Source organism: Theropithecus gelada, chromosome 2 (genome assembly GCF_003255815.1).
Source record: "Theropithecus gelada isolate Dixy chromosome 2, Tgel_1.0, whole genome shotgun sequence".
NCBI lineage: Eukaryota > Metazoa > Chordata > Mammalia > Primates > Cercopithecidae > Theropithecus > Theropithecus gelada.
In genome coordinates, this window is record NC_037669.1 from 71,026,675 (window position 1) to 71,053,586 (window position 26,912).

At 36.7% G+C, this 26,912-nt stretch overlaps 1 protein-coding gene across 5 annotated transcripts; it reads left to right on the forward strand.

Annotated features, from left to right (window-relative positions):
* Nucleotides 1–444: 444 nt before the first annotated feature.
* Nucleotides 445–25,841, forward strand: UBA3 (ubiquitin like modifier activating enzyme 3). 5 transcript variants are annotated; one of them, XM_025377929.1, is made up of 18 exons: nt 445–513; nt 694–735; nt 2,934–3,054; nt 5,287–5,367; nt 8,996–9,078; nt 12,564–12,644; nt 16,611–16,654; nt 17,229–17,293; nt 17,731–17,886; nt 18,690–18,792; nt 18,949–19,062; nt 23,267–23,320; nt 23,761–23,797; nt 23,883–23,964; nt 24,293–24,393; nt 24,512–24,575; nt 24,670–24,724; nt 25,047–25,841. In XM_025377929.1, the coding sequence occupies exons 1-18, from the start codon at nt 494–496 to the stop codon at nt 25,133–25,135; spliced, it is 1,392 nt and encodes a 463-aa protein (XP_025233714.1). In that variant the 5' UTR covers nt 445–493; the 3' UTR covers nt 25,136–25,841. The 5 variants fall into 5 exon arrangements, with proteins under 5 accessions (XP_025233714.1, XP_025233715.1, XP_025233716.1 ...); XM_025377930.1 differs by having other exon boundaries at nt 18,952–19,062; XM_025377931.1 differs by lacking the exon at nt 694–735 and having other exon boundaries at nt 466–513; nt 25,047–25,838.
* Nucleotides 25,842–26,912: the final 1,071 nt, after the last annotated feature.

Consider the following 26,912-nt stretch of genomic DNA (forward strand, 5'->3'; position numbering starts at 1 on the left):
CACCCTACCACTGTAAACTGATTTAGATAAATTTATTATTCAAGTGAGTACTTATAAAGGCAAAGACTTTGGAACCATCCTGAAAAGCAGAAAGTGAAAATTTCCTTGATCTTTGCCCCCGGAGGAAAGCTCTGGCATATTGGGATGGTTCTTCAGGAGTTTTTCATAGAATATACCAATATTTTATATAATTACGTATTAACATATAATTTGTATAAACGCATAATGTGTTATCTACATTTTCACGCTGCAGAGCAACATTATGCACGGTATAAGACTTACCTAATTAAGCGTAGGTAATTAAGATTATAATTACAGGGCAAGGCTTTAAAGCCCACGGGAGCCCGACAGCAGTCAGCCTCGCCCCTCCCTGCCGGCTCAGTTCCTGGCCTCGCCCCTCCCCGCTTCGCCGGCCCCGCCCCTCCCCACTTTGCCTGTCCCACTCCTCCCCGCCCCGCCGCGCGGGGGCACCTGGGAAGAGGCGGAGAACAATATGGCGGATGGCGAGGAGCCGTAAGTACCGGGGCTCTGCAGTCGCGCAGGGCTGGGCTGGGTTGTGAGAGAGCGCGGCGGTGGGCGGTTGCCGCCGCCACCCGGGATCCCCTCACCCCCCGCCCCGTCCCCTCGCCCCCCTCCCCTCGCGGCGCCCAGTGTGTAGCGCGATGCTGACCCTTCTTTTATTCTCTCTTTTAGGGAGAAGAAAAGAAGGAGAATAGAGGAGCTGCTGGCTGAGAAGTTAGTGCTGCCGGGAGGCCGGGGCCCTCTCCGGGGACCCCCGCCTCCCCCCACCCCAGGCCTAGGGGACCAGCCGCAGCGGGCCCGGGGGGCTGGGAGGGGGACACCCGGAGCGCAGGCCGCGCGGCCTCATCCCCTGATCCCCGTCCCGCAACCCCGGGGGCCTGGCGGGCCGCTCCCGGTCTCTGCCCGGTGCGGGCATCGGGGCCAGGCTGCACTGCCCCAGCTCCTGCAGGGGCCCTCCGGGGTGCCTGACGTAAAGATTTTGAGGAAGGACCCTTGTGCACTCCTCTTCCTCCATCCCAAATTGTCAGAGCCGTGACCCTGTGAAAAGGCAATCTACCTTAAACACACAGGAAAAGGGCACAAGACCGTTTTGTGACCTTTTGCAAACACTGAGACAGTAGTACTAATTGCAAACTTTTAATGATAACTCTACATGTCAGATATTGTGCTAGGCACTCCAGTCATTTTGGCAAAATAATTGACTCTTAAAAGAGGTTGTTGACCTCAAACAGCCTATTTTTCCCATTTACTACACAACCTATTTCTTATCAGATGCTTAGTTCTATGCTGGTGAGACAGATTTAATCGAAGTGTTTTCTAACCTGGCCAGCGCCACAAAATTTACTCCCCTCCCTGCCTGGGCGGGGAAAAAATACTCTTGCATTGGTTATGGTGAGTTTGTAATTTCCGTGCCAGTTCCCAGTAGCAGTGCTTTGATCTTTATGTATATCCCTCAGATAGTTGAATTTCAGCTGCAAGAGGACTGGAATGACAAACTTAATTTCACATTCTTTCCTGCCTTTTATTTCCCTCCCATTTTTACATGAAATCACAAACATTGCTTACCATATCCCATGTACTGTACTGAGTCTGCTATGTGATTCTCTCTCCTCATGGCCGAAATAAGTAGCTATGAACGGCCTACAGATGAGGTTTATGGCTATGAATAATCTGCTCAAGGTCACAGTGCTGTTGATTGTGGAACCCAACACAGCTCTGACATCAAACCTATGGTTTTTATTGCTAGGCAATACTTCTTGGTCCCTTTTGTAAAAATTGGATATTACTAATATATTTGACGGTAGAAACCGTGGGGTTATAGGAAATTAGAAAATTAAAAATAATCACAGCCAAACATGAATCTTACACGAATTATAAAATAGATGCATTTTGTAGAGGAGTCCCACCTTATTCTGTTGTATGTTCTAAAAGGTTTCTATCTGCCTATCTATATGCCTATCTGTGGCGTAATTGTAACCTAAAACTTTGTGTTTAGTGGCAAGAAAAGCCGCCTCACAGTATTAAGAGATTATTTAATAAATTAGGACCTCTGCCAGGTGCGGTGGCCTCACGCCTGTAATCGCAGCACTTTGGGAGGCCGAGGTGGACGGATTACTTGAGCTCAGGAGTTCCAGACCAGCTTGGGCAACATGGCGAAACCTGTCTGTACTACAAATACAAAAATTAGCTGGGTATGGTGGCACGTACCTGTAGGCCCAGCTACTTGGGAGGCTGAGAAAAGGAGAACCGCTTGAGCCCAGACGGGCAAGGCTGCAGTGAGCTGCAATCATGCCACTGCACTCCAGCCTGGGCAACACAGTGAGACTCTGTCTCAAAAAAAAAAAAAAAAAAGAAAAGAAAAAAAATAACCTCTATTTCTGAGAAAAGTGTGTGAAAAGTCCTCGCATCAAAATGATTTTTATATTACACCTTTGGAAAGGACACATAAATACTAAATTTGCATCAGACACATAAGCATCAAAATTCTCAAAGTGTGACTTTTTTTCTCTGTTATATCTCATATTTCCTAATGCAAGTGTGTTGAAGCAACAGATTGAGGAAGTTTGCAGTGATTTTTTTTGTAAATACCAAATGTAGAGAAGTCAATTTCTCACACAGACCAATATCCTAAGTTGGACCTTGGATTCCTTTAGGAAACCAAAAACATGTAGACTGATTTATTTCATCCATTAGGTGAAATAAAAATAGAAACATGCAGTTCTTAACTTTAAGTGAATTGTATAATAGGCAAGAAAAAATTTCAAAGCATAAACATAATCACGCTGAAAATTTCCCTTTTTATTTGAGCAGGTCTGGTGTGGTTACCTTTTCATTTGGGGATACCATAATAGTTGTAGGTGTTTTTTTTTTCGTACTGATCTTTGCAGCTGAATTTACTGTGTTCTGTGCAGAATGGCTGTTGATGGTGGGTGTGGGGACACTGGAGACTGGGAAGGTCGCTGGAACCATGTAAAGAAGTTCCTCGAGCGATCTGGACCCTTCACACACCCTGATTTCGAACCGAGCACTGAAGTGAGAAACGTTTATTTTTAAATAACTGCTCTAATAGTTTAATGTTTCAAAACTAATAGAATGCTTCCTTTTTAATTTGCTCTTACAATAAAATTGTTTTGTGAAACTAAATTTTTCTTAAAATATGAAATTGAATATTCACAACTGATTTTGTTTGAATGACTATTTGAGTCATCACATTTCTCATGTAATATAAGTTGAAAGTTTTCGTGAGAAAAATAACTGTATGACCTCATGTAAAAATTTAAAATTTCAGTTTAAAATGCTTTCTGAAACATACTCCCCTTTTGTAGTGCTACTGTGAGAAATTAATTTTTATAGGAATATAGATGTGCTTATTTAAATTTTGGAATTGAATTGGAATGAACATCTTAGCTTTGAGTATAATTAATTGCATGTTAAGAATTATGTGAGTACTAAATAATAGAGGCATAGAATTTTGGACTGATAGTGTCTTAAGGCAAGTGTTCAGTTATATGTGACTTATTTTTTTATTACAGGGTAGGGAAAAGTACTCTATAGCACATCTTTATGTCCTTTTGTATTTATAAAAAGATAATATTTTGAAATAGAAATATTGTGTTACTCCTATAAAATAACATGCAAACTCTTGGTTTGGCCCAGTGTCTCATCTGAATAACTTTCTCCTTTAATGCTGGGCAGAATTGAAAGCATTACAAATAAAAGAAAAGAAAAAAAGATTTGAAAGCATTAATTCTGTCTTTCTTTGGATAATACACCATATTTTCTTGTGCTTCTAAATTTTTTTTTTTTTTGCCTGATAATTTAAGATTATTACTTCTGTTAAATGATTGTATTTCTACTGATAAGGAATTGTCTATCTCATGTTTTGTGAGTTTTGTTCACTTTATTCAAAAGGAGATGTTGGCCAGGTAAGGTGTCTCATGCCTGTAATCCCGGCACTTTGGGAGGCCAAGGCGGGAGGATCACTTGAGCCCAAGAGTTCCAGACCACCCTGGGCAACATAGAGAGAACCCATCTCTAAAAAAAAAAAAAAAAAAATTAACTGGGCATGATGATACATGTCTTTGGTTTCAGCTACTCAAGAGGCTGAGGTGGGAGGATTGCTTGACTGCATCTGGAGGTGGAGGCTGCACAGAGCTCTGATCATGCCACAGCACTCCAGCCTGGGTGACACAGTGAGACTCTGTCTCATAAAGAAAAAAAAAACCAGCCGTTACTCTCCCCGCGCCCCCCTCCCCCACCCGATGGAGTTTTGCTCTTGTTACCCAGGCTGGAATGCAATGGCAGGATCTCAGCTCATGGTAACTTCTGCCTCCCAGAATCAAGTGATTCTCCTGCCTCAGCCTCCCGAGTAGCTGGGATTACAAGTGCCCACCATCACACCTAGCTAATTTTCTATATTTTTAGTAGAGATGGGGTTTCACCATGTTGGCCAGGCTGGTCTTTCCTGACCTCAGGTGATCCGCCCACCTCGACCTCCCGAAGGGCTGGGATTACAGGTGTGAGCCACAGTGCCCAACCCTGTTACTCTTTTTACCTTATTGTTTTAGTCCTTTAAAAACCTGGGGCAGTGCTTGATCCTCTGTTTTTTAAATTTTTAAACTTTTATATTTTTGGGAAGTCAGTTAAATAACTGAATTTGATGTTCTGTATCCCTTTCCAAAATTTAAAAAACAAACTAGAGATAATTTTCCTTGTAAAAAATAGCCTTTTAATTTCATACAATAAAAGGCAGTTTAAAAACATTAACGGCTGGACACAGTGGCTCTTGCCTGTAATCCCAGCACTTTGGGAGGCCGAGGTGGGCAGATCACTTGAGGTCAGGAGTTCGAGACCAGCCTGGCCCACATGGTGAAACCCCATCTCTACTAAAAATATAAAAATTAGCCAGGCGTGGTAGTGCATGCCTGTAGTGCCGCTACTGGAGAAGCTGAGGCAGGAGAATCACCTGAATCTGGGAGGTGGAGGTTGCAGTGAGCCGAGATCATATCACTGCACTCCAGCCTGTGAGCTCCGTCTCAAAAAAAAAAAAAATTAACATTGAAACTTCTGAAATCATTAGAGTCTTAGAATTCCTGGTTTGATAGAATTCATAAATTTCAAATAATTGATCAAATACAAAGTCTGCTCTTTTTCCTAATTGCATTTTTTCATGGAAACATCAGAAACCATTTTAAAGTTTGTTGCTTTATTTATAGTCCTTGTGGTTATCACCCAGCTTTTAATATGCCTTTCCATTCTTTACAGTCTCTCCAGTTCTTATTAGATACATGTAAAGTTCTAGTCATTGGAGCTGGCGGCTTAGGATGTGAGCTCCTGAAAAATCTGGTAATATATATATATATATATAAATACATATTTTTTTCTTCTTTGTGATAAGTAAACCTTACTTATCTGTCATACTAGGAAATTTCTTGTGATTATTAACCTTTTCTCTTGAGCCTTTGTTAGATAAGTTTAGCATGTCAAATTCCAAACAGTAATTAAAATGGTAGAACTTTGGAACTTTTTAAATTCTAAAGCTCTCACCTATAAGGTTTTTGATAAAATTTCATACTTCCATTTTTTTCTCTGATCTTTAACAAATTTTGGTTCTTCCTGTGGCAAAACGCTCCTAACTTCAGTGAAGTAAATAACAAAACTGGTAATTCATATTTTAATGTATAGTTTCAAATAATTTATTATTTCTTTTGCTTCCCCAAATAACCCAGCTAGGCGGGTAAGGCATTGCCCAATTTAATATAGAGGGAGACATTGAGGTTTAGTGATGCTGGCTGACTTGCTGAAGTTTTTCTGGATTATAGCTATGTGCCTGGAATTGAATCCAGGTCATCAGTTCTTAGTTAAGTGTTCTTTTTCAGTGAACCATTAGGTCATTATATGACCTGATAAGACAATTGTGGACACCTAAGATTTGGGAAAGCTAAACCTTTACTGAACTTATTTCCATATATTTGGAAGTAAATTAAGTATACAATTTGATTTAATTAATTGGTTTCCTTGACTTTTTCTAATCACAAAATAACTTTTCATAAATCTTCATGAGTTTATTTAACACAAATGAGTAGAGGCAGAATTGGTTTAGAGTTATATGCTAGGCTTCTCGTTGCTGTGTAGAAAAGTGGAAATGTTGGAATAGACTCTTTAGAACATAAAGCAGGTCACAGCCAGATGGAGGACCCTAATAATTGGCCAAGGGGGTTAAAGTTTAAATATAAACATAGCCACATTAGTTTTATTAAGAAACACTAATGTCACTTGAGTGAAGTTGTAAAAGTTTAAATGTACTCCACTGTATTTATGGAGGATGGGCATTGGTTTTTGTTAGGTATTATGAATGTACCTATAAAAGTTTCCTAAAGCTTACTAAATTTTGAAGCCATTATTTGCAAATGTGATATTTACTAATTTTAAGTGTAAAATAATTGAAGATTAAATCTGAAGATTAGTCACCAAGCAACTTTAAGAACTGGCCCTGTTCTTTATTGCATTATAGTAATCTTTTACACAAAAGAAGAAAACTAAGGGTTTTCAATGTTACTCCTTGTTTTGCTTATTTAATTCATTGTAAGCCCCCTAAAGGCTCATTCTAATGAAAAAGAACATGATATTAGGCCAGGCACGGTGGCACACGCCTGTAATCCCAGCACTTTGGGAGGCCGAGGCAGGTGTATCACAAAGTCAGGAGATTGAGACCATCCTGGCTAACACGGTGAAACCCTGTCTCTACTAAAAACTACCAAAAAAAAAATTAGCTGGGTGTGATGGCAGGTGCCTGTAGTCCCAGCTACTCAGGAGGCTGAAGCGAGAGAATGGCGTGAACCTGGGAGGCAGAGCTTGTAGTGAGCCCAGATCACACCACTGCACTCCAGCCTGGGCGGCAGAGCGAGACTCTGTCTCAAATAATAATAATAATAATTATTATTATTATTATTATAACAATAATAATACTGGTTGAGCACATATTTATTGAGCCTCCTCCCCCATATGCCAAGCACCATTTTAGATGCTGAAGATACAGCATTGAACAAATAGAGATGTTTGCATTGGTGGGGCTCACATTTTAGTTGAATGAAAAAGTAAGTATATAGTATGTCAAATGGTGTGAAGGGAAAAGGTTTACAAAAAGGTGCTGTTTGAGTATGAAGGTGAGCAAATGAGCCATACAGATATCTGTAGGAAGAATATTCTAGTTAGAGAGAATAGCAGGTACAAAGCTATGAAGTGGAGCACTCCTGTTTGTTCAAGGACTGCAAGACGGCTATCATAGAGCAGAAGTGGGTTGGGGGAGCATTTTTGGAGACCATATCAGAGAGATAATGGGAGATGGAGGAGCTTGGAGTGGATATCGCAAAAGACTTTGGAGGTTATTGTAAGTGCTCTGGCTTTTACTCTGAGTCATGAAGTCATTGGAGAGACTTATGCAATGAGAGACTTGACTGACTTTTCACCTAGATCACTGAGGCTGATGCATTGAGAATAGACTAAGGGAAGAGCAGGGAGGGGGAAGAAACAGACTAATTAGGAGATTATTACAGTCCTCTAGACAAGAGACAATGTGACTTGGAACAGGATGGTAGCATTGGAGGTGGTGACAGGTGGTCAGATTATGGATATATTTTGAAGATGGAATCAACAGGATTAACTGATGGATTGGTGGTGTGCTGTGAGAGAAAGGAATCAAGGATGATACAACAGAGTTTTTGCTCTGGGGGCGGGCACCTGGAAACATGGAGTTACTGCAATGAGGAAGATCTGGAAAAGAACAGATTTGGTGGTTGTGGTGAGCAAGAGTGATCAAGTTTGGTTTTGGAAACTGTTAAGTCTGAGATGTCTGCTAGATGGTCTATATCTTATAAGATCATCTGAGATCTTACAAGAACAAAGCACAAGGCTGCTCTGAATTCTAGCCAGTAAAGTAGGAGGGAAACTGAATGAACTGGAAAGCAATTTTTAAAAAGTGTTCAAATTCTCATGAGTGTGGTGACCAAATGAAGAACATGTTTTAGGGTGGAGGAAGTGACCCACCCCACCTAATATCTCGGAAAGGTAAGGTCAGATAGACTGAGAATTGGTCATTGGAGTTAGCAATACGGAGGTTATTGGTGATCTTGACAAGTACAGTTTCTGTGGAGTGGTTGGGGCTAAAGTTTGAGAACAGTCAGGACTTTGAAAGCACAAATATGGATAAGTCTTAAAGATCTCTTGGTATATAAAGGGGTACAGAAAAATGGGGAAATTATTGTCAAGTTATTTGATCATCTAAGTAAACTGACCAAGACCAGAAAATCAATTAGTTATTGAGACTTATTTTTTTCAGCTTTTTGCATCTGCTGGTAAATTTGAATGTGGTTGTAGTATTAGAATTCATGGCATTGTTATTGAAACCTAACAGGTTTTTTGTTTTTTGCCTTTCCCTACTTTTTAAATTGCTTGCTCTTGACTCAGTGTCTTTTAAGATATTCCTTTTACATATACAGTCTACCTATGTGTGTGTTTTTATATGTCTTATAATAGTTACCATTTCTGAATTGTGGCATGCTTAATGTTAAGTAAACTAAGATAAAGCTTGTAGGAATTGCTTTTAATAATTATTTTGAAAAAATAATAGCAAGCATAGTAAAATTAAAGTATCCATCAAATAGCAGTGAAGCAACAAATTTTACAGATGTGTTTATAGAATTATATACATATGTAAAATAGTTTTAATCTGTATAAATTTTGAGTTGTTCTCTTTTGGTTATAGATTATTTGAAACTGAGTGATTGTACACTTTTGACCTGTTCAAGAACTCTGAATTTTATATACCTGGCAAGACTCTTTTTCAGCCATTGAATACAATTACACAGAATTTATTACTGGGAATTTGTAGACTTAAGACTACATTGAAAACAAATATTAACATTTTTAAATGTGAGGAAACTTCTGCTTAATTGGATTGTTTTTGTTCCCACAGGCCTTGTCTGGTTTTAGACAGATTCATGTTATAGATATGGACACTATAGATGTTTCCAATCTAAATAGGCAGTTTTTATTTAGGTAAGTTTTAATATCTTAGTGGTTTTCTTTTTTTAAGCTCTGATAATCATTTGAACTTGTACATTGCAGTTTACTAATTTTTAAAAATGACTGAGAGGATAATACTAATTTTATTTTTAAAAAAACAAAACTACTACTCCCATTTTAGGTAAAGTTTTGTAAGAAAATTTCGGGCATCTTGGTGATAGTAGTTACGTAAACAAATACATGTTTTTGTTTTTTCAAAGAGGTCTCCTTCCAAAGGTTTATGTGATTTTGGGGAATATCCTCAGGTTAACTGTGCTCTGAAGAAAGAAAAGAACGGTAGCTCTTCCTCTAGTTGATGTCAGAAGAGAATATTGGCTGGAGTATTAGGCCCTAGTGAGAGATTGGCGGGGATTTGTGAGCCAAGGTTTGAATGGTGACTAGAGCAATAAAGTTGGGAAAGAGTTTGAGCTTTTCCTACAAGGGGAAAGAAAATGGAAAATCGAGGAGAGAAAAACCAGAACCAGTTGGAGTAGAACAAAGAGGGATGGTTACCTTAGGCATATATGGAATATAGAGAACATCAAGGAGTGATTTGTTAAAGATGAGTTTAAGAACAGAAGTAGAGGCCAGGCATGGTGGCTTTTGCCTGTAATCCCAACACTGGGAGGCTGAGGTAAGAGGATTGCTTGAGCCCAAGAGGCAACAAAGGGAGACTTCGTCTCTACAAAAAAATAAAAAAATTAGCCGGCTGTGGTGTTGTGCACCTGTGGTCCCAGCTGCATAGGAAGCTGAGGTGGGAGGATCATTTGACCCCAGGATCTCGAGGCTGCAGTGAACTGTGTTCATGCCACTGCAATCCAGTCTGGGCAACAAAGCAAGACCCCATCTCAATAAATAAATAAATAAATAAATAAATAAAACCCGAAAACCAAAAACTGAAGTAGGCCATGTATCCAGACATGAAGAAATGTTCATTCATGAATTTAGTATGTAATATTGAGGGGGTTTGAGTAGCTTAGGTAAAAGCGTGTATTTGTTAGTCAAAGGATACAGATACATAGAGATAAGGACTTTTATTTTCTCTCTCTAGTTAGTAAGTTTGCGTCTGTTACTGACAGTGCTCAAATTGTTCTGGGTATATAGAATAAAGTTGAGCTAGCCAAAAAGGTAACATTAAATTTTTGGATAGGCATAAAACCTCTACATTATCTTTGTGGAATATCTTAATGAGACTGAAGTATGGATTAAAATAAGTCAAGTTAATGAAGTGTAATTGCAGTGTGACCTTTATGTTTAACTCGTAAGCTTTATTTTTTGTTTGTTTTTTAACCCTTGAAATTTCCCTTCTCTATAGCAAAGTTTGTGGGCTCTGTCCAGCTTGTCAAATTTTGAGTTGTGAATGCTCTGAAAAAGATACCACTGAATTGATTGGTTATTGATACCCTTTAATTTGTGGCTAAAATGGTTGAAGATGGTAATAATATGTAGCAAGTACTTCTAAACTATCCATATTATTCATTTAATCTCAACAACCTCAGGGTAGATTCTTGTGTTCAACGTTAAATAATTTGGGCAGAGTGTCCTGCAAGGATGATGTGTGTGAAAGGCCATTTTATTGAGGTGGAGCAATCTGATCGCTTCATCCTGGAATGCTAAATTAACAAACAGTTCCCAGAAACCATCTAGGAGTTCTTTTGTTTGGGATCTGCTGTAAAAGCAGATAGAATATGTTACTTAAAATAATCTTAGAAGTCTGCTTTATCCCTTTTACATACCTAAGGAGCTTTCTGTGTGCAGAGCCATTGAATGCAATACTGAAATTAAGTTCTTTGATTTATGACAGGGCCTTTTCTATGTAAGTTAGTACAAAATGAGGATAAAACATTTACCAAAAGTTTTGAATCAAAAAAGAACAGTGCTTTAGCCTGGCACGGTGGCTTATGCCTGTAAGCACAGCACATTGGGAGACTGAGGTGGGCAGATCACTTGAGGTCAGAAGTTGGAGACCAGCCTGGCCAACATGGTAAAGTCCCATGTCTGCTAAAAATACAAAAATTAGCCAGGCGTAGTGGCTCATGCCCATAGTCCGAGCTATACTCTGAAGGCTGAGACAGAAGATTTGCTTGAACCTGGGAGGCAGAGGCTGCAGTGAGCCGAGATTGCGCCACTGCTCTCCAGCCTGGGCAACAGAGCGAGATTATGTCTCAAAAAAAAGAAAAATTGACATGCTAAAGTGTTTTTCTTTGAAATTCCAGATTTTTTTTCTATTAAGCACACGATTTATTATTTTCATTTATTTTAAAAGTATTTACTCTCTGCTAGATATGAAGGAATATGAAGAGAGTAAGAACATGGTCACTTTCATCCAAATAATAGTCTAGTGGGTATCATAGACGTATATATAACAAACAAATATGTAATGAAAAAAGTAATAATGTTCTTATTATATACGTGGAGTGATTTCTCTGAGGAGAATATGGAAATATTAGGAAAGAAAATACCATTTGTATAGAACTTAGAGGAGGAAATTCATATCCTTTCCTATCCATATGTGTGGTTATTATTTAAGAGTGACCTTTTGAGGCTTTATATATTCAGCTTCTTTGATATAATAAGTAACATTTGCAATTTTATCTGACACTTTTGGAATTATTCTTTCTTTAAAAACATGGTGCTGGGCGTGGTTTCTCACGCCTGTAATCCCAGCACTTTGGGAGGCTGAGGCAGGCGATCACCTGAGGTCAGGAATTCGAGACCAGCCTGACCAACATGGCTAAACGCTGTCTCTACTAAAAATACAAAAACTAACTGGGCATGGTGGCAGGCGCCTGTAATCTCAGCTACCTGGAGGCTGAGGCATGAGAATTGCTTGAACCTGGGAGGTGGAGGTTGCAGTGAACCGAGATCGTGCCACTGCACTCCAGCCTGGGCAACAGAGTGAGACTCCATCTCAAAAAGAAAAAAACATGGTTACAACTTCTTTTTTTTTTTTTCCATTTTATATAGGGTTCAGTGAGATTTTTTTTTTTCATGTAGCTCCTTAGGGGACACAAAGTTTGCTGCTTAATCAGCACACACAGGAAGAAGGGGATAAATGAAGGTTCTTGCATCCCAAGGATGAATCTTATTGTGTATATTTCAGCCAAGACCTGCGGAGTAACACCATAAGGTTCTAAGCTCTAAGAGTGGGATAATTTTTTACAGTGGAAAGTGGCCAGGAATCATAGCATTATTATGCTTTATCTGGGAGGAAGAACACTGTTCAGATTTTCACTTAATTAAAGCAATACTTAATTAGACTTGTCATGTTAATTTGGACCGTCAGCAAGCGTTGACATTTAAGGTTAAGTGACCGTTTACCAAAAGTTATTACTGAAATCAAAATACTTAGGCAAAAATATTCCTTCTAAATTTCCTATAAGTAAACTTACTGTGAATTTATTTTTATGTTTGAAAATAAGTTATGTAGATCATATAGATTTATAATATGAATTATAATTTAAATATTTTTCCTGTAGGCCTAAAGATATTGGAAGACCTAAGGCTGAAGTTGCTGCAGAATTTCTAAATGACAGAGTTCCTAATTGCAATGTAGTTCCGTATCCTTTTGACAAAAAGAAAATTCTTAATTTTTAAAAGCTTTTTTCCTTTATTATAAGAGATATTTAAAAGAGAATACAGATAAGCAAGAGGGAAAAAAAAATCAGCAGTAGTAACTTTATTACCGAGATAACTGCTGGTAACATTTTGCTATCTATTCTTCCAGTCTTTTCTTTACAGTTATATAAGTATTTTTTTGGCCCTGATTTTTAACTTAAGTTTATAAAGCCTGTTTCATCATCTACTTTATTTTGCATTATTGCCCTTAATCAGTATCAATTACATATCTCCTTTACTAGAGTGTAAATTCCTAGACTGGATCCAATTAATCTTTGTTTCCTTATAGTAGCAGACAGAGTAGACAGTCAATATAGTATTAGCCAAATGGAAGGTACTTGAGAGTAAATTTATTTTTACAATAAATATGTCTTTAAAAAGGAGTATTTACACTGTAGTTTGAATTTAGATCTGGAGAACTTTTGGCATTTTATAGAAAGTCAGAAGATGTGATTTCTATGTAGGAAGTCCCACAGAATTCAAAATCAACATACCAGTGAACTTGTGAAAACTAACGTTAAATACAATGCCATTTACAAGTGCTTACAAGTAAAAATAAATACTTAGATGTAAACTAACAAGCTAAGTAAGATTTATATAGTGAAAAACTACAAACTGCTGATGAAAGAAATCAAAGAAAATTTAAATAAATGGAGAGATAGTCCATCTTCAAAGATTGGAAGATTAAATATAGTAAAGATGTCATTTCTCTGTAAATTTGTATACATATATACCATAGTTTCTATTAAAATCCCAGCAAAATTGTCGATACAGATGATCTTCTTCTAAAATTTACATAAACAAAGGAATACCTACTACAGTTCTGAAAAAGAAAGTGGGAGGAATCACTATCCAAATTGTAGACTTATTATATAGCTGTAGTAATCCAGACTCAGTGGCATTATCAGAGGGATATATAGATGACTAGAACAGAATAGGGAAGCCAGAAATAGCCCCATATAAGTATGGCCGATTTGTTTTTGATAAAGATGCAAAACAGTTCAATGGAAGAAGCATAGTCTTCAACAAATTGTACTGGAGCAATTTCATATCCATAGGCAAAAGATGTATTTTGACCTAAACATCTTATACAAAATTCACTCAAAATGGATTATAGGTATAAATATAAAATGTAAAATGGGCCAGGCATGGTGGTTCATGCCTGTAATTCCAGCACTTCGGGAGGCCAAGGTGGGTGGATCACTTGAGGTCAGGAGTTCGAGATCAGCCTGGGCAACATGGTGAAACCCCATCTCTACTAAAAATACAAAAATTAGCTGGGCACAGTGGCATGTACCTGTAATCCCAGCTACTCAGGAGGCTGAGATGGAAGAATCGCTTGACCCTGGGAGACTGAGGTTGCAGTGAGCTGAAATCGCACCACTGCACCCCAGCCTGGGTGACAGAGTGAGACTCCATCTCAAAAAAAAAAAAAAAAAAAAAAAAAAACAGCCATAAAACGATAGAACTTTAGGGTTTGGTGGAGAGTGCTTAGGTCAGCCACATCAAAAGCAAGACCTGTAAAAGGTGGGGCATGGTAGTGCAGATCACTGAGGAAGCAGTGAGCTTTTGTCACACCACTACAGAGTCCTGGCTGTTTGGGAGGCTAAGGTGGGAGGATTGCTTGACGCTAGGAGTTTGAGGCTATAGTAGGCTGTGGTCATACTGTGAATAGCCACTGCATTCCAGCCTGGGCATGATTTAGTGAGGCATCATCTCTAAAAAATTAAAATAATTTTGTGTAAAAGCATGACCAATACAAGGAAAAAATTGCTACAATGAACTTCATCAGAATTAAAAACTTGCTGTGTGAAAGACCGTCTTAAAGGGATGAAGAAAAGCCACAGACTGGAGAAAATACTTGTAAAGCATCTGACAGGACTCTCATATCTAGAGTATATAATGAACTCTAAAAACTCAACAGTAAAAAAAAATTCAATTAGAAAATAGACAAAAGATAGGAAGAGATATTTTACTAAAAAGGATGACAAAAGCACATGAAAAGATATTTCACATCAAACCAAGACCACCATGAGCGATACTGTTATACAGCTATTAGACAAAAAAAAAAAGCCAGTGTCAAAAGGTTGTATACTACATGATTCTGTTTATATAATATTCTTGAAATTACAGAATTACAGAGATGACTGGGTGTGGTGGTTCAGGCCAGCACTTTGGGAGGCTGAGGCGGGAAGATCACTTGAGCCTGGTTGTTTGAGACCAGCCTAGGCAACAAATGAGACCCTATTTCTGTAAAAACTAGAAAAATTAGCTGGGCATGGTGGCACATGCCTGTAGTCCCAGCTATTTAGGGGGCTGAGGCAGGAGGATCAGTTAAGCCCAGGATGTGGAAGCTGCAGTGAGCTTTGATTGTGCCACTGCACTGTAGCCTGAGTGACAGAGTGAAACCCTGTCTCAGAAAGAAAAAAAAAATAAAGAGATGGAGCACAGATTAGTGGTTACCAGGGACTAGGCATGGAGGCGAGGAATGGTCTGACTGACTATAAAGACATAGCAAGAGAGAGATCTTTGTTGTGGTAGAATAGTTATGTGTGTTGCCTGGGGTGGTGGTTACACAAATCTATGTGTGTTTAAATGACAGAATTATAAACACACATTGTACCAATGTTCTGTTCATGGTTTTGGTACTGTACTATAGTAAGATATAACTGGGAAAGGTGCACGGTACCTACCTATACTGTCTATGCAACTTACTGTGAATCTATATTATTTCAAAATAAAGAGCTTAAAAATGCAAATACAGGCCCCTGTAGGGAAAAAGGAAGAATTGAGTTGGTGGGGGTGGGTTGGTTAGTGGGGGGCACTCAGTTAGTCTATCCCCATTATGTGGGTCTGGGAAACTTTGGGTATTTTCTAGAAATCCAGATTAGATTTCTTAGTCTGACTCTTGGTTCCCTGATTGTCATTCCTCCACTGTTTGCGTTGTTTGTTTTTTGACCTCTTTGTAGCTGTAGCTACAAAGTCTCCTGCTTGCCTAGTATTCAAAGGGAATAGAGGTCTGAATGGCTGAGGGCTAGAATTGAAATTATTGTTCATAGCTTTATTTGTAGGCAAGAATTAAAAATCTAGAGGAAGCATGGATTGTCCCTTTTTTCTCTGTATTGCTTTTAAAAAATTTATAGTGGACTATTTATCTTCACTTTAGAGAAGTAGCATAATTTATAAATTATTAAACAATTGCTCCATTCATTAGAAAAATTAAAACAAGTTTTTGCACACATATGCTATTAAAACGTTAAGTGCTATATTGACTCACCCACAGTCAATTTTGAATGGGGTTTCCTTTTTAGCCTCCAGGGATGGGAAGACTGGCAAGGGTTTGGTAGGGAAACTTGAAAACTGAGTTAAATGAGAAAGGTAGAAAAAATTCATACTTTGTCTCCTCCCCACAAAAAATAAAAACAGTAAAATCTTTACCACCTGAAAAAGCTTTGAAATTTTGTGTATGTTAAAAAAAATGAGCTTTGCAGTAACTCTTAAAATCACCTAGCAAATAGGAACTATAATGTGCATCTTTCCTTCACTAAAACATTTATTGCATCTCTTCTTGATGCTGATTGAAGATACACATTCTGCTTTCCTGGGACTTACGGTTTTATACAAAAACCAAAGCAAAGTAGAAAGTATACCTCCTACCAAAGGCATAAATATAATGATATGGGGGTTCAGGAATGAGAAAAAGTAAGTAGTTAGGGGAGGAATGGCAGAAAAGTTTTGTCAGAAAGGAGAGTTGTGTTCATTTAGTCAGATTCCTTGAATTCCACTGATGTGAACATTGATTACTTATTTCTTGTTTTAAATATACGCAGAGTGTATTCCTTATGGCATTGTCAAATTCATTTTAGAAATTAAAACTTAGCCGCTTAAGTTCCTTTACTTATATTCAGACATTTCAACAAGATTCAAGATTTTAACGACACTTTCTATCGACGTAAGTTTTTTACTTGAAATTAAATGCTCACTAGATTCTTAGACTTTTTTAGTTGGTAGCTGTTCAAATATTGCTAGCTATTTGAAGGCTGTTTCTTCACTTGCTTTCCTCTCTCACAGTTGGCTTTTCAGTAATGTTGCTGATAGACTGAAAAGAGAGTGCTAGTTTTAGCTGACATGACTAGCTACAATTTTCTATGCTGACCTGAATGAGAGTTCACTCAAGGAATAGGAACTCTGAGAGCGCATGTGGGATTACAATAAAAAGTGCTTGTGGTTTTTTGTTTGTTTCTTAGAAAGTGCAAATTATTTTTTGCAAGTGCTTTTTTTTTTTTATTAGTAAACTTTATTTTTTAGGACAGTTTTATGTTTACAACAAAATTGAACAGAAAATTTTTGAAAACTTGGGTTCTCATAGAGCTTGGAGCTTCCTTTTCCCACAAACACACAACCTTCCTAATCAACATCCTGCACCAGAGTGGTACATTTGTTGCAGTTGATGAATCTACATTGAAAGATCATCATGCAACTGCATATTTAAAAACTAAAGTTGCTTTTTTTTTTTTTTTTTGTAGAATTTCATATTATTGTATGTGGACTGGACTCTATCATTGCCAGAAGATGGATAAATGGCATGCTGGTAAAGACTTTGGTTTTGTTATAGTTCTCTGAAGTTCTTGCTGCTGTGCTTCACATCCCCAAAATTAGAATTGATATCATATTTTTGAAAAATCAGAGTTTAATTTTGAATTAAGTATATTTACTTCATTGTTTATTGCCAGTCATTGGTTTTCAGGTGAAGACACAAATTGTTAATATTATAATCCCTTGATTTGATACATTGGTATTCAATAGCACAACCGACTCATAGAATTACTTGAAAGCATACTTCTTCTTTTGAATTCTTTTTTTTTTTTTTTTTTCTGATCAAAGGTTCATGTTTATTTAATTTTGGCTTCTTAAATTTTGTAGGAAAACACAATATATTTGGATCTATTAAAAATTATATAATGTTTCACATCTTCTTTTGAATTCTTATCCCCTTCTCCTTTAAAGCCCTTCAAATTGTTTTCCTAGATATCTCTTCTAAATTATGAAGATGGTGTCTTAGATCCAAGCTCCATTGTCCCTTTGATAGATGGGGGGACAGAAGGTTTTAAAGGAAATGCCCGGGTGATTCTGCCTGGAATGACTGCTTGTATCGAATGCACGCTGGAACTTTATCCACCACAGGTAATCAAAAAAGCACCTGTATTTCTTTTATAGTATCTTGGCATGGAATTAGGGATTAATTATTAAGTCTAGTTAATATTTAGAAATTTTAATTAGAGGTAGCTGTATTTTAAAAATTACACTAAGAAGAAAGATAAAATATGAAATTCTGCTCTATTTGAGGAAAGATATGAACCGAGTACCTTGTTTTGATACTATTCTGTTTTCATACTTTATTTGTATTTTTTATTTGGGGAGTAGATATCAAGTAGAATTACAAAGCTGTATATTGATGTCGAGCTGTAATCTATGTGGTTTTCACCTGTATTTATTTCAGGGAAATAAAGATACCAGGGATGAGAATGATCTTTCCAAGGATGGGGCTTTTTGATTTACATACCCACTTTAAAGAACAGTTGAAATTTTGAATAATAAATGTAAACAATTTTATGAGTATTCACTTGGGATTCACTTAGCTCTGAATTTGCTTTTGTTTTGGTTTGTTTTATACTTAAATATTAGGTAAACATAACAAGGTCTTCATATTTGAGAATCTGTTCAGTATTTTTCTTCTCATAGTCTAACAAAGCTTAAATTTTATATACCTTGTAAATGTAAGGCAAACCTGTCTTTATAGGCACGTCAACCTAAGTGAAGTGACTCAGATAATCTATATTAGTTTGAGAGGCATTTTTAATGGTATACAATATTTTGAGTTGAAACAAATTATATGAAACTGTTAAGAACTAGATCATAACTGCAAGTTGCATTTTAAAATAATTCATCATTTAAAATTCACTAAAAAGGACAAACTGTGGTTTTAGGTTAATTTTCCCATGTGCACCATTGCATCTATGCCCAGGCTACCAGAACACTGTATTGAGTATGTAAGGATGTTGCAGTGGCCTAAGGAGCAGCCTTTTGGAGGTAATAAACCTAATTTAATAATCTAGGATTACATAAAATACGTATTTTTTCTATATTATTCCTTTGGATAATTTCATTAAAAACATACTGTTTTATGATTACATATTCCTGTCTTTTCTCTCTCTCTCTCTCTCTCTCTCTTTTTTTTTTAAACAGAAGGGGTTCCATTAGATGGAGATGATCCTGAACATATACAATGGATTTTCCAAAAATCCCTAGAGAGAGCATCACAATATAATATTAGGGGTGTTACGTATAGACTCACTCAAGGTAAGTCAGCGAATTGTCATGAATTATGATGTTGGGATGACTTAGGGCTGGGATGCTTTCAGGAGAATAATTGGTAAGTGAGTTTAGACAGTACCGTCCACTTGAAGTTCAGTAAAGGTACCATGTAATTATAGTACTTATTAGCTAGGGGGAATTTAATAAAATTATTGAATCTTACTTACTTAGGCTGTAAGTCATCCAAGTCAAACTGTCCACTTTATCTTCCACTGAATTCATGACCTCCTAGAGACAGTCTGTTTCACATTTGGACAGGACTGTTAGGCAAGTTTCTATATATTGAACAGAAATTGTCTTCAGGCCAGCTGCTGTGGCTCATACCTGTAATCCCAGCACTTTGGGAGGCTGAGGCGGGCGGATCACCTGAGGTCACGAGTTCGAGACCAGTCTGACCAACATGGCAAAACCCTGTCTCTACTAAAAACAAAAAATTAGCTGGGTGTGGTGGTGCATGCCTGTAATCCCAGCTACTCAGGAAGCTGAGGCAGGAGAATCGCTTGAACCCAGGAAGCCGAGGTTTCAATGAGCCTGAGATTGCGCCATTGCATTCCAGCCCAGGCAACAAGAAACAAAACTTCGTCTCAAAAAACCAAGCAAACAAAAAAATGGAAATCGTCTTTGGTTTGGTCTGAGTGTTGTCTCAGTACCATATACAATCTAATTCCCTTTTAAGTAATAACTTTTAACATATTGAGGACAGTGATCACATCCTTTGCATGTTTTTATCAGTGCCATAAACCTCCCTAGTACTTTCTTTAACCCTGTATTAGTTCATAAAGGAATAATTGAGACTGGGTAATTTATTAAGGAAAGAGGTTCATTTGGCTCATGGTTCTGCATGCTGTGTGAGCATGGCACCAACATCTACTTGGCTTCTGGTGAGACCTCAGGAAGCTTTTACTCATGGTGAAAGCTAAGGGAGATGGCAAGGTATGTCATATGACAGTAGAGGAAGCAAGAGAGAGAGGAGGGAATACCAGGCTTCTTTTAACAACCAGCTCTTGCATGAACTTAATATCGCAGGGAGCGCACCAAGCCATGCATGTGGGATTTGCCCTAATGGTCCAAACACCTCCCACTAGGCCCCACCTCCAACACTGGGGATCACATTTCAGTATGAGATTTGAAGGGGACAAATATCCAAACTATATCCAACCCTTTGATATGTTGTACAACTTCAGGTTCTCATGTTGTTTTTCTCTAATCATATTCCAGCTATCCATATTGATTAACTGGAATATAGTTAGAGAAAACAACTTTTCCTAATTGTTCAGGCCAGCATGCAGCATTATGTGACTGGTCTTATTTTAGATAATAGACTTCTGATAACTGATGCAGTCTTAAAGGAGAGCAGGTATTTGTGTTATTGTTTGTTCGTTGTTTACATTGATGCTATACTTTCGATTCTTTGATGTTACTAGCCACTGAAAGCTGGATGTTTTGTCCACATATACAGTTGCTAAGCCACATCTGCCTATTATAAACTTGGCAGTTTGGGGAGCATCTTTTTTTTTTTTTCCTTAATATCCAAGTATTGGTCCTTGCAAATATATTCTTAAAATTCAACCTGCTTTTTTCTCTTTATATGTATTCTGCCAACTTACCTGGTGTTTCTAGTTTCCTGTTTTGATAATTATATCTTTTATTTCTTTTTCAAATAATTGATTAAAAATTGTAATAAGACTGAACTGTCTGAGAACAGACATCTGAATCATACTTCTGGCCAGGCCCTTTTAGGTTTATCTCATTCTGTTCATCAGACCTCCTTGAGTACTTTGTATTTCTTTATCTTGTTCATGAGGATGTCATGAAAAACCTTTCCAGATCCTCTCCTGAAGCCTAGGTATACTATCTTTTGCATTTTCCTGAGTTGCTAAGCTAGTCATAGTAGCCAAATGAGGCTACTCCAACATGATTTGTCTAGTAACCAGTCATGCTCAATTGTAGTGATCGATGTTTCCAATCTAGTTACAGTTTCCTTTTTTAGAATTTTGCCCAAGATCATTACCAAGTTCACCAGAATGAGCTTTGTCTTCTTTTTGAAAATCTGCCATTTCTCTCCTGTGATTGTTTCCTTATATTTACTGATCTCATAACATCATTTTAAAATTCCATTTTATACTTAATCCTTGTTGCCCTCTGCATTCTCACTACACTGACCTGCTTTGTGTTTCTTGAACACACCAAGTTCATTTGTACCTTAGAGCTTTAATACTCCCCAGTTCCTTTCCTTGGATCCCCTCAGGCTGACTCCTCATCTCTTAGGTGTCTGCTTAGCTAGTTTTCCTAATCATTCAACCTGAAATGACTTCTGAGCCATTCACCATTCTATTTTTTTGGTAATTGCTCAGAACTAATTAATGGTAGCCTCATTCTCCTATGCAAAGAATATTTCATACTTACATTATCTTACATCCTTGCCCCAGGACCAGGACCATTGCCGTTGTTGTTTACAAACAGCTCTTTCCTCAGGTCGTTTCATGGCTGTATCTTTCTCATGGCTTAGGTTTCAGCTCAAATTGTCACCTCTCCAAGGAGGCCTTCCCTGACCATTCTGTGTAATGGGCTGCATCCTTCATTCTCACTCTAACACATACCTCATTTTCTTCATAGAACCCTTCAATATCTGAGGTATTCCAAGTATTTACTTTTGTGTTATCTCCCCTACCAAAATGAAATCACTATATGAGCAGATACTTTTTTTCACTGCTACTGTGCACAACACCTAGAATGGTGTCTGCAGCATGTGTTACACATATTTGCTAATTGTTAGAATTCACAAATGAATTCAGTGTGTGCTAATCAGGAACTGTAAACTCCCCATTTTAATATGCAGTCTCATTCATCCTTCTTTACCTTTTACCAGGGCTTGGTGTGTACTTTCTAGCCTGATGAATGAGGGCCTCAACAAGGAGTACAGAAAGAGAACTGGAAGGAAGTTGCACAAGCCCGTGGTTCTATCTATTCTGTGATTTTCCCCCTTGTTCTCATTGTAACAGAAAGTTACCTTTCTGCCCACTCTAGCTTTTTTTGGTCAAAGGGCAGGGGTATGGGTGGCAGGGGTGGAGAAAGAGGGGAGTCCTTACCATTTTGGCAATGTTCTTACTGGGCAGCATCTCTTATACTCTTCACTGTTTGTGACTACCACTTCCTCCTTTCAGTACATCCTGCTACATGTGGTTCAATGGAGAGCTTCCAGTTTAACCATCATGCAGTTTATCTCTTTTTAAATTTCCTCTTCTCCAAAACTATAGAGAATCGTATGGTCACAGTCAACTTTTTAAAAAAGTTTTCCAGCCTTCGTAACTGTCTTTCTTTCATGTCTTCTTAACTACTTGCCGTTTTCCCTTAAGTTTTTGAAACCTGCCTATACTTGGAGTCTTGGGAACACATCTTGTAGTGCTTCCTCACACTCTGAAATAATATGGCTACTATTTCCTGAAGTTTTTGTCTTCTAAAATGAACAATTCAAATATAGTTATAAAGTGGAGTATTTATTTTGTACTTTTAAAAAATGGTTTAACGTGGAGCTTTGTTTATTCCTAATATGTGAATAATACTGATGTGAAAAATGTGGAATTGAAGTAGAGAAGTGTATTTAATATTTTGTGTAGCCTCAGTTGTAAAAGATAATAAAGGGCAGCATTTCTTTTTTTGTGAATGTTTGTGAATCAAATGACTGAAACTGCTATAGGAATAATTAGATAACACTTATTCTTCATGGTGTATCAGTTAATATCTGTGTTCATATACCATCCCCACCTCTTGCTAAGTATATAGCTGTGGATAAATTATTAAATTTCTCTCAGTCTCACTTTTCTTATGTTTAAAATCAGAGTAATTAACATGAGGATGTTATTAAAATTAAATAATATCTTATTTAGTCTTTACATTGTGCCTGGAACATAGTAAATACTCTAAATTGTTAACTTTTATGATGTTATTGTTTCACCTTTCTGTAGTACTTATTTGAGAGAGTTTTCTTTGCTACAGTAGCTTAAGATTCTGAATTTACTACAAAATGATGGGGATGTGAAAGATTGTTTCATGGTTAAATTTATTTTCTGGCTTGAAAGTCTGAAAAATCAAGTTTTAGAAAATGGTATTTAATAATCATGCCTTCTAATTTAAGAGAACTCCTTCATTTTAAAGAGATGACCATATTTTAATTGATATATTTTTTCAGGGGTAGTAAAAAGAATCATTCCTGCAGTAGCTTCCACAAATGCCGTCATTGCAGGTGAGGAAAAAAAGGCCATCACGTAGTTTATTTTGCTTCCTTTAGTTTTTGACGTTGCTGCAGCTTTTTTATGTTGTAGGAATTTGATATCTTCTTGGATGGGTTGTGTAACTAAGCTGTCGAAAAAGAACTAGCCATTAGACTTTGCATATTTTTTTCTTACGTTATATCTTAAGTTCTCTGCAGTCAAGAGACATTTTAGTTCCATTTGAAGCAGGCCGTTTATTAATCCAATAAACAAGAAAAACATGTAATGTTACTCTATTACTTGAATCACACAAAACAAATATAAAATTTGTTACTTTCTCAGTTTTTAAAAATTGGAATATATCTTTTTTAATGAAGAGCCAATGTAGATTTATCTGTTCTGATTTATAACTGACTTTTAACATGCCTGATTTCCATTGAGTTAAAGAACCTGTGTTTTCTCCCCCCTTCAGCTGTGTGTGCCACTGAGGTTTTTAAAATAGCCACAAGGTAATGGGTTTCATTTTTAATATGTATGTAAATCCATGTTTTGACTTGGTTCAATTATATAAAGATGAACATTTTTTCATTACAGTGCATACATTCCCTTGAATAATTACTTAGTGTTCAATGATGTAGATGGGCTGTATACATACACATTTGAAGCAGAAAGAAAGGTTAGTAGTATTAAGAACACATTTTTGATCATGCATATTTTGATTTTTAAATATTATTGGTTAGAAATTTGAACAAAGTCACCCATACATTTTCTAACTTCCAGAACTCTACTTATTATGTATCTTTTGCTTTATAGCCTGAAATAACTCTATAACAAAGTAATTTAAAAGAAATGGTCTATTATGAAAAGTCAGGCTTTAAAGCATAAAAATTTTTTCATAGGAAATATGCATGATTATAAAACAACCTGATTTTTATTTTATTGTTCATAAAGAGACTAGTATTGGTACATGTGCTGCTGTAATTTGTTGTGTATTATGTGTGTAGGAAAACTGCCCAGCTTGTAGCCAGCTTCCTCAAAATATTCAGTTTTCTCCATCAGCTAAACTACAGGAGGTTTTGGATTATCTAACCAATAGTGCTTCTTTGTAAGTATTGTAGATTTTTGTTATGTCGTAAAATCATCTTTGTGATTTTTGAAACCTTAGAAACGTTATCTTTTGATAAAAATGATGTTTGATGCTTCTCTCTCATCATAATCTTCAGGCAAATGAAATCTCCAGCCATTACAGCCACTCTAGAGGGAAAAAATAGAACACTTTACTTACAGGTTATCAATGTGTATTTTTAATTTTTTTCAGAAAATTATATCAAGTTTTATTTTACTTTAATGTGTCTTACATTAAAATAATTTTGTTTTCTAGTCGGTAACCTCTATTGAAGAACGAACAAGGCCAAATCTCTCCAAAACATTGAAAGGTATTTTAAATAGGGTATTTACTAATTGTTTTTTTTTTTCTTTTCTCTCTTTTTGGTGAAAGTAATCAGTGCTTGTTCTAGTTTTCCTCTTAATGCCTTGTATACGGTCAGGTAATAATTATAACTTTAGACATTAATAGAATTAATTGCTCTTTTAGTAGATTATTTTAAAATCTCTAAGATATCAAATATTACTCTGATTAAAGAGGATTGGATTTTCTTGTTTTTCTAGACCATAATACTCTATAGTTTGTTTACGTGTGTATTATCCTTTCTGTTGAGATTTTTTTTGCTTGTATTAATTATATTTTTTCTGTTTTAGAATTGGGGCTCGTTGATGGACAAGAACTGGCGGTTGCTGATGTCACCACCCCACAGACTGTACTATTCAAACTTCATTTTACTTCTTAAGGAAAATCTCCACACAATAGAAAACTTATGGAAATAATATACTTTGTGGATGCTAAGAAGTTTAATTGATGTTATTTTTAGCAATAGTGTTGCTGCGATTTGTCTTTTTTTATATAATGAACCACTCTTTTTTAACTTTGTAACTTGCCCTTGAAGACAGAATTTTGGTGTTGGTGCTTGTAAGCATTTTCGTTAATAATATGAGAAATGATACCTGGAGAGAGAGATTATGAGCAAATGTATTGCTTCTTTTAGGGGAGGAGGCATACACCCTCTTTTGTGTGAATTTTGTTATTATGGTCAAATAATGCATTCCTGGTTTTCATTTGAGCACCCAAATACACAAAAGATTTCCCTTTAAAGAAAATAAAGAATTAAGTTTTAAATAACATTAAATTTTACAATCCGACATCTGGAGTATATTGAACATAGGCTATTTCTTGATTTAATACTCATTTAATTGTGGCCATCCAAATGAATATTATTGCAGAATTTATCTTGTCCATAATAATTTGTAAATGGTGTTATAGCTGAATACCTGTGCATGAAAATGGGCAATATTTTCATCTGTTTACTTGTAGTGCCATAGAGGCCAATATGCACAATATTAACTAATGCCAAGACATGGCTGTTTAAAAAATTTAATGTTCAAACAGTTATCACTGATGCTTTTGCACTATTTATTAATAAAATCATATATTGTATACTTCTTTCACTGAAGTTTTTAAAAGTACATTGAAGGTAATCAGTAGTTCCATGGTAATATAGGAATAATTTTTAAATGTATAGCAGAATTACATCAAATTTTTATTTCTCTTAATACTTTTGCTACAGCGATTTCTATAGTAAAAATTTACTGGTTTAATTTAACTTGCTGTATCAATAATATAATTTTTTTTTTTTTGGAGACAGTTTCACTCTTGTTGCCAAGGCTGGAGTGCAATGGTGTGACCTCAGCTCACTGCAACCTCTGCCTCCCCAGTTCAGGCAATTCTCCTGCCTCAGCCTCCTGAGTAACTGGAATGACAGGCGCCTGCCACCATGCACGGCTAATTTTTTGTATTTTTAGTAGGGACGGGGTTTCACCATCTTGGCCAGGCTGGTCTCGAACTCCTGACGTCAGGTGATCCACCCGCCTCAGCTTCCCAAAGTGCTGGTCAGTGCATGAGCCACCATGCCTGACTATGTTTTTGTTTCTTTTAAGTGAATAAAACTTGAAACAAAATTAAGCACAAATACTAAGAAAGTAGGTGCTAGTATTTTAATATGAGAACAAGTATGTGTTCTCATTCCTTGTTTTTGACTTAGAAGGCAGTTTTCTGTTCAAATGTTCTTTGGTTACTTATGTGTCACTCAAGTTTTCATTAATCTTTCTAGCTACAAATTGACAAATAAGTTTTATTATAAAACCACACGGAATAAATTTATATGCTCTACCTGAAAAGTTACAGATGCAGCCTACAATTTTGAAAGTGAAGGAACTAAAATTTAACACCATATAGGTGCTATAATAATTCTCAAAGTAGCATTGTAAGAAGGTGACTATCTCCATCTGAGAGCTGAATAAATAGTTTTAGATAGTTTAGGTAGGTTATTTAGCCAAAGCTGTACAATTAGAAGTCTTGGAACTGTAATTATATAGCTAATTTCAACCCGAATCTGCCCCAAATCTCCTCTATAGACTAGCTCTTTGAAAGTACTTGAGTTACTTAGTACTACTTGTGTAAATGACTAAATTGTTAGTTTTAACATGCAAATTTTTATTGTAGTTAGACAA

Coding starts and splice junctions, on each gene's coding strand:
- UBA3 (XM_025377929.1), top strand. CDS start 494: ATGGCGGATGGCGAGGAGCC. Junction 23,965..24,292: donor CATTTGAAGCAGAAAGAAAG/GTTAGTAGTATT, acceptor TTATGTGTGTAG/GAAAACTGCCCAGCTTGTAG. Junction 24,576..24,669: donor ATAGAACACTTTACTTACAG/GTTATCAATGTG, acceptor TTTGTTTTCTAG/TCGGTAACCTCTATTGAAGA.